This window comes from Micropterus dolomieu, linkage group LG22 (assembly GCF_021292245.1).
Source record: "Micropterus dolomieu isolate WLL.071019.BEF.003 ecotype Adirondacks linkage group LG22, ASM2129224v1, whole genome shotgun sequence".
Lineage (NCBI taxonomy): Eukaryota > Metazoa > Chordata > Actinopteri > Centrarchiformes > Centrarchidae > Micropterus > Micropterus dolomieu.
This window is the reverse complement of record NC_060171.1, coordinates 7,105,741-7,114,220: the sequence shown is the minus strand read 5'-3', so window position 1 is coordinate 7,114,220 and position 8,480 is coordinate 7,105,741. Positions and strand designations below refer to the sequence as shown.

The 8,480-nt window shown below is 38.2% G+C and overlaps 1 protein-coding gene across 1 annotated transcript; it reads left to right on the top strand.

Annotated features, from left to right (window-relative positions):
* The first annotated feature begins 489 nt into the window (after positions 1–489).
* Positions 490–3,439, top strand: LOC123962269 (switch-associated protein 70-like). The gene is made up of 2 exons (XM_046038293.1): positions 490–714; positions 3,254–3,439. The coding sequence occupies exons 1-2, from the start codon at positions 619–621 to the stop codon at positions 3,422–3,424; spliced, it is 267 nt and encodes an 88-aa protein (XP_045894249.1). The 5' UTR covers positions 490–618; the 3' UTR covers positions 3,425–3,439.
* The last annotated feature ends 5,041 nt before the right edge of the window (positions 3,440–8,480 follow it).

The window sequence follows — 8,480 nt, the reverse complement described above, 5'->3', positions numbered from 1 at the left end:
TTCCCTTTTTTTTGAGCAGTGTATATCAGGTATAAGGTAAATAAATACACTCACTTGCCACTTGTTTCTTACATAGGCTGACACTTGGCTAAATCTGATGTAGTACAACAGTCCTGCAGTGAATCCTCCCTCCATGAAGGATTTCATGTTTAATTTGAGTTGAAACTGATTTAGAGAGATGCTCATTTTCCTTGATGATCATCTGCGCTTTGTGTACTGCATTTTATTATACTGATATGATTCCACTTGTGCATTTTCACTTTCCCCTGTATTTTAAATGCTTTCTGTACACGTGTGGAACTTATTTTGAGCTCTGTAGGAGTTAAAGGTCGGCAGGAGTGATCCAGAATTGATTTGTAAAACAGGCTGAAGGGCTAAAATCTATATGGACATAAAACACACTCCTCATATGATGCAGACAAGAGTTTTCGGTGCGTGCTTTTTCTCTCGCTGAGCGGTGCTGCAGCTCTTCAATCATAATCAGGCAGAAAAAAGTGTCTGACAGCGCGTCATGTGACTTTTCCTCATGGTCTCCAACAGAGACAGTTCAGACACTCGGAGACCGAGAGAGGAAGGAGTCAGACACCGACCACAAGAGACAAGTTTAAGTTCACCATCATGGCCCTGCGGGACGAACTTTTAAAGTCTATCTGGCACGCGTTCACCGCACTGGACGTGGACAAAAGCGGGAAAGTCTCCAAATCTCAGCTGAAGGTAATCTACGTACTTTACGCATTTGTTTAGGAGCTTGTGTTTGGCTAAGCAGGAAACTCCCATCACTGTAGTCTCAGCGTTTGGTATCTTTTGTGTACATTTAAAAATGATCAGTTATGTTGAACCAAATTTCTTTGTGGGATAAAACACAAAGTGCGCGTGAAGCGACAGGAGCTGCAGAGACGCACCTGTTGGTAGTCTTTACTCTGATTAATGTGACTTCTGCATGTTGCATTTGACTGTTATTGAAGTAAAACCATCTAAGATTAAACTAAGTTTTTATGGGAAGTAATTAGAATAGTATTTAATCTCCGATATTAAAACTACCCGCATCACAGCACCAGCCCCTAAATCTCTTTATGACAATGCAGACATGCTAAAGTGATGCAAACAGAGATAACAAAGCCGGATCTTTTACTCCAGTAAAACCCACTGTATCATAAGAGTAGGCCTAGTGTTTCTCGTCCACTAAAGCAGAATTTTACCGTTACTGTAACTAATGATTATTTTTATTATGGGTTATTCTGCTAATTATATTCTCGATTAATAAATACATTGTTTGGTTTGTTTAAAAAAATCTGAGTACAAAGTTGTGTATTTGTCATTATACAGCACAAGGCTGCATAACGAAACGAGATTTGTAGTCCCTTCATGCTATGCACACACAGGTACACCCAGAACATTCCGCAGTGCGTTTTTTCAATTTGCGTCTGGGGTTAATGTAAACAGCGGCAACCAGATGATAGTATGAAAGTTTCATCTTCACAACAGTCTGACATTTTGGTCCATCTTGGCTGTTTGAGCACCAAGCATCATCGATGTGTTCCAAAATCTGTATTAATTTGTAGAGTAACTAAAGCTGTCAAATGAATATAGTGTAGTAAAAAGTACACAATTTAAGTATAAAGAGGCATGAAAAGAAGATGCTAAGTACAAGTACCTCAAATTTGTAGTTAAGTACAGTACTGAATAATCTGCCCATAGAGCTCATATGTGATCATTGTTATGTTAACATGATAATTAAGCTCCATGTCAGCAAACTATTCTCAGGATCGTTGACCTGTATTCATGTCAGATATGTCACCTTTTACTGGCTTTTTAGAGGGAAAACAAGTTAAATAATTGTTCATCAGAAGTCAATTGGATCAATGGTCACACTAGAGTAAAGTACTATGTTGTACACAACTTCATGGCACACCCACATATTTCAAGCTCTGTGACAGCCAAACATTGTGCAGCAGCAGCAAATATCAACAATAAAGGTCAAGTGTTGAGGTCAGCAGCTTCTGAATTTGAAATACTTTCAGTCGTAACAGTTTTTACACCGACCGGTTTCCTCAGCTGTGAAAGAGGTGGAACTCCCTCTTCTCTGACTGGTTATTATTGCTAACACTCTGCTGTCTACATAGTCCCCTCTGTGTCGACCCATGTCATCTGAATGAAACAAACGTCAAAAGGCAAACTGGGAAATACGGGAAATCACAAAATGTGAGTTCACTGGAACAAATTGATCAACAAAGTCATTCCAGACACGTGTTGGACTTCATGGATGGAAATGTACCCAAATATCCAAGGGTGGGATTTAAATAAGAAGTAGCACTAAGTTACTGGAGCACATCACATTTTTCACATTTAAAGAACTAATTATTTTATCAGAATAGGTAAATATTTCATGTATTTTTGAGTCAAGTTTATTCGTCACATGCAATCATATAAGGTCACAGTGAAATGTCATCAGGCAAGTTCTTTCAATTTCTTTCATTTCCAAAGTTTATGCTGATCATCGCTTCCACTTTGTTATACTACCACTAACGGTTGACCGTGGAATATTTAGTAGTGAGAAAATTTCACTAATGGCCTTACTGCACAGTTGGCAACCTATCACGGTACAAGACTTGAATTCACTGAGCTCCTAAGAGTGACCCATTTTTTCACAAATGTTTGTAGAAGCAGTCTGCATGCCTAGGTGCTTGATTTTTATACACCTGTGGCCATTAAAGGGATTGAACACCTGAATTCAAAGATTCAGAGGGGTGTCCTAAACGTTTTGGCAATATAGTGTATATCAAGCATAACACAGCCAATTAACCAGGCAGTGAGGGTGTCTGTAAGTTGCTCTGGAGTTGCATAATGGAAAATAGGACCAGCGGTTTTGGAGCTCGGTCGTTTTAAAGGACTAAAAGTCAGCCGCATCCACTACAAAGTGAAAATCTAGAGTACTCTTTTTAAGGTCCTCCTTTTTTGGGGAAATCCAGGCATCTATGCAAGATATGTAACGCATCAAATTTCAATAGAACAAGGGCTACAGAAACATGTTCATCAGTTTGACCATCTAACTGATATAATATATTTACCTATTCTTACAAAATGAGTTCCTCAAATATGGCACTAATATGATTCTCCTAAGTCCTTAGGTGAAAGGTCAAACTGCACCTTGATTAAACTATTAATTGAACGTAGTGGCATATTATTTTAAAATAAAAATAATTGTTCAGTCAGTTATATGATCAATGATAGAAGATTTTTCCCATCATTCCAGGTGCTGTCCCACAACTTGTGCACAGTGATGAAGATCCCGCATGACCCTGTTGCGCTGGAGGAGCACTTTAAAGACGACGATGAGGGTCCCGTCTCCACCCAGGGATACATGCCGTACTTGAACAAGTTCATCCTGGATAAGGTCAGCCTACACCGACTCTCGCTGGAATAACACTTCATAGTACTATCACACTCCCTACAGAGTAGATGCAAGGGTCGTCTGTGAGAAGTTTACATGTTCCATTGCCCATGACATGACGTGCCAAGGCACTAACCTCAGAGATGGGTCAAATGCAGTGGGCAAATTCCCCCAATGGGATTAATAAAGTATTGATCAACGCCACCATAACTGGAGATGCAAGGTCTGCAGTCTCAAGTGATAGTATATTATAATTAACAAACCACTTAACAGAGGCGAAAATAATGGTCCATGGTTTTGAAATCAGAGATTTGTTTTAGGCTAAGTGAGTCACCAGTCTGTGCTGTAAGTGACTATTCATCTCTTTATATGGACAAGGATACATAATCAGGAGAACAAAAATACAGAAGGACTGAAAAGGCTGCAGTTGTTAGCTTGTGCTCACAGCAAGAAGCTTCATGAGGAGCAGCAAGTGCTTTACAGCCTTTATTTTGCCCTGGGTTTTGTCTCTCAGGCAAGCTGCCCTAACCTCTGATTGTGGGAGCTTGTTTGGGGTGTAATGCAGAGGGCGAGGGGGCTTTCTGCAAACATTATTTAAGATGGAAAAATAAGTAGCTTCAACCTCCTTTACATGTTTCTTTTTGAGGCAGTAAATGATGGCTTTTTTTCAAATGATTTAAAAAGATGTAAATGAATAATCTGTTAAGTATCCGAGCTCTGTCGGTGAAATGTGTTTATAAGTTGAGTTAGTGCATAAATACTGCAGCAAACACTTTGGCTTTACTTGACTTACAGTTCAGGAATTTGATTGGTCCAAAAGTTTTTGTTTTTTTCCCTTTCATTTGAATTCCATTGAAACGTTATCTGTTGTCTGATGATGCAGCAAATCTTCATTTAAGGCACGGCTGATGAAATGTTCACTGCGGTGCTGGTGACACACACTCTATTGTGTCCATCAGACATTGTACTGAGCTCAGACAGCAAACAAAGCCAGTTATTGTCTTTTCAGACCATGTGACTTTCAAGGTTGACTGTGTTTAAGCACCAAGCATCATCTGTGTAAAACACAGCCTCCTCTCATCTTGCTGGAGTCTTGCACTGACAGCTCAGAACACGGATCGCCTGCTGAGTGCTTGGCCAGACTGTGTTGATGAGGCAGGTCTCTGAAGATGTGGGCACAGCAGTGTCTGATTAACGTTGTTTGGTCAACCTGAGTCCCGTTTTGTCCAGACTGGATCTTTAGGTGAAGCCTTCAGTCAAAGCTGGACCAACTTGGCTCCTATTGAGGCTTTCTTTCATCTCCTCTGAGCGAACACCACCGTGGCGCCTGATCCAGTTGATCTGGTGGATCAACTGCTCTTTAATTCAAAAACCCTTTTTCAATGATTTTTCAAATATTTCTGTCAGAGGTAATGCATGTTTCGGCAATAAAGCCGGAATAAGTGAAAACTTTGGCGCTACGGGTTGCTGCTTCTACAAGCGCTGACTGTTTCTAATCTTTAGTCCAGCAGCTTGGTCAAAGATCGTTGTTTTAAACATAGTTTTTAAGGTCATTCCATGTTCTCAGCAGTTTTTGTATTAGATAAATAATTAGATGGAGTTCAGAGTTTGCCACCGAATAATTATAGACTTTTACAGTGTTGGATCATAATCAGTTATTATACATTTGTAAGATAAATGTATTTATGCGTTTAACTGACGAGCAGAGCAAAAAAAAAGTTGTTATAATTTTCAATAATACTATTTTCTTATTCTGTCTTTAAAAAATAAATGTATTATTTAATTTTCAAATGGAGTAGCTAAAGTAATTTTTCAAAAGCCTTTTAAATGTAACTTTTTTTATTTTTATTTAACTTGAGCAATGTGCCATCAAAACATTTAATTAAATCCAACACAGAGAAGAAACGGGAGCTCTGATTGGCCACCTGCCATGTGTTGGAAAGGTTATGGCCAATCAGAGCTCCACTGCCAACTTGTCTTTTAAATTAACCAGCCGGCTTTAAATGAATCACAAAATGGAAACTGTAAATCTTAAAGCAGCAAGCAAATTAATCGTGAGCTGAAATATGATAAACAGTAAATATAAGGGAACAATAAAGTAAAGTTTTTAAAAGCCTTTTTAAAATAACATTTAATTCAGTTTTTTTAAACTTTGTGTCGAGTTGATGACAAACACTGTAAAAATCAGTATTTTTTTCTTGGGGCACACAATGTAGTGTGTAAGTGTTGAATGATCTGCAGTTTGGAGAGTCTATTACAAGATATAAACAAGGTTATTCTGTCTTTATTTATTTTTTTATCAGCTAAAGAGTCAAATTCTTTTTGTGATGTCCAAAGGGTTGTGGCGCTTTGCATGTGACATCATGGAGTAGTGCTGTACTGGTGTCTCAGATTTTGTGATAAATCTGAGACACAATAACACTTTGACACTTGGAGATCTTAACAGTGTATTTACCCTGTAGGATTTTGTCAACATCAAACATGCAGGCAGCAATCTCATGGTCAGCTGTGAAACTTTTTCTTAGCCAGAAATGATTTGCCTTTTTCTGTTCCATGAAGACTCAAAAGACTCAGCAATGTCTGAGCAACTTTGGGGTTTCTTTTGCTCTTCAGTTACATCATTAGTTCCTTGTTCATGACTCTTAAGATAGTAAGTAGTTTAAAAAAAGAAGTTGTCTGACGTGTTTAACAGCCAACAAGAGTGCATCAGTTCGGTCTGTGTGTGACGCAGCGGCACACACTTATTCCACACTGTGTGACAGCATCGTATACGTCTAGTATTGTCTTGCTCTCCAGCTACATGATTGTTACTCTGATTGAAATATTCAAACCCAAGACTTCATGTTTTTCAGAGCTGCATCTCTCTCTCAAATGGAAATCTTCTACATGCCTTGTGCATGATTTATATACACATTTCCCCAAAATGCAGTCAGTGTGAGTTTGTACTGACAGACCCCTGGTGGATCACTGACATTAAGAGGTTCAGCACCTTTTGTTCATTTTTTAACAGGGACTTGTCTTTAAGGAAGTGTACATTGTGGATTTAGGTTCAGGAAGTGAGACATGACGTCATGGGCAGACATTTATAACCTCTCCAACACACATACTTTCCCAAACACACTCCTGCACGACCATCCCACCCACCCATTGAAGTGGAGCCGCTGGGGAGCGAGGGCGTCGCTCAGTACATTCAACTTCTCTCACTCCTAAGGAAACTCCACCCGGTCACACAAGGAAACTGTGTATGTATGTGCGTGTGTGTAACCACAAACTCAAAAAGCAGGATGACAGGAATCTTAATTTACACATGAATAGAGTTGCTAGTCTAGAAAAACCGAAATCCTTAACAATAACAAAACCTGAGTTACACGCGTCTGTCTGCATGTGTTGTAACCAGGAATCAGTGGTGGAGAGGAACTAAGTACATTTACTCAAGTACCATTTTCTGTTACTTTATACTTTCACTACATTTCAGAGGGAAATGAAATATTGTACTTTTGCTTCACTACATTCATTTGATAACTTTAGTTACTTTGCAGATTTTAGATTAATAATTCAACATATCTTATTATTATGGGTTACCTTTACACTGTAATGCACCAATTATTAGACTATAATCCAATAATTTAAAATACATTATTCTGAAGTGGGCCATTCTGCATAATAAATAGTTTTACTTCTGGTTCCATAAGTATACTTTTTGGAAATATTACTAGTATTAAAAGTATTTCTGTTATTTACTTAAATAAAAGATCGAAGTACTTTTTCCACCACTGCAAGTATAGTTGCAAGTATAGAAAATGTAAAATGCTTAAAAATAAAAACCAGAAAACCTAAGCTACACCTTGTGTGTGTTTAATAATACAAATAAGAAGTAATGCTAGACAAAGAATGTGTGTCATCCTCATCCTAACTGACTCACTTCACTCGTCAGTAAAATAAAAAGCACACCACGCGCATTTTATTTTATCTGAGGACATAGACAATCACAGATGTGATTGTAGAGCACAGAAATTCAACACTGAAACACTGAAGACTGTTGATTCGGCAGCAGAGATACAAATGACGTAAAATCTCAGGACTCAGCACTTTGTGGTTTGACGGAGTGTCGCAATCCACTGAAACAAGTGATCCTCTGTGACCCTGAAATACCATAATCGTGTGTGTTTTAGAGAGCGAGAGAGCATCACAATGACCAGCTGCAGACCTGCTTTACTTAAACATCGCATTGTTTCCCATATTTTGTATAATTTAGTCTTGAGGACAAGCTGCAAGTCTTTACAAGCAATTTCTGTCTTTCAGGTCCCTTAATTCTGACATGCAGAATAAATGATGATGAATGAAGTTAATAATTTCCACATAGACAACATCCATTTACATTTTATAGGTCTAATAATAAGATATCCAAGCGGTGTGGCCATGAAAGGCCTGCCTGTTGCTATTTTATAAATATATTTTATTGCAGCATGTTGTGTTGCTGTGTTTTTGTGACTCAAGAATCTGTTTCTTCAGTACACTCAGTTGCCATTTTATTAGGTTAACCAAGCTAAAACTAATGCCGTCTAATATAACAGTCCTGCAAAAAATCGAACCTTCATGAAAGTTATAATGTTCAGTTTTCTCTGTTTTACAGAGATGTTGATTCAACTGTATGGCCATCTGCAGGCTGCCATTTGTGGTTCTGTTAAACTGTCACCCTCATTAATATAAACAGCGGGGACAAAATACCACAAAGTTGAATCAAGACCTCACTAAAACTGTTAGAAACTGAACATTATAACCTTCATGAAGGGAGGATTTATTGCAGGGCCTTATATAATGGATATAGTGATTCTACAAAGTGATGTTGCTGTTGAATTATATTGTTGTGGAGGCAGAAATCTCAAACCGATACATCAAAATATGAACAAATCAAACCAAAACTAACTGCTAGACCAGTGAGAGTGAGGAAAATAATGCCACGAATCTCCAAAATATATCAACTTTTCAAAAACTGCCCCATTTTTATTTTTGTAATTTGGGTGAACTGTACCTTTTTTTTTTTTTAAAGTCAGAAGTCAAGCAATTGTTGAAGTTGAACCAACAACCC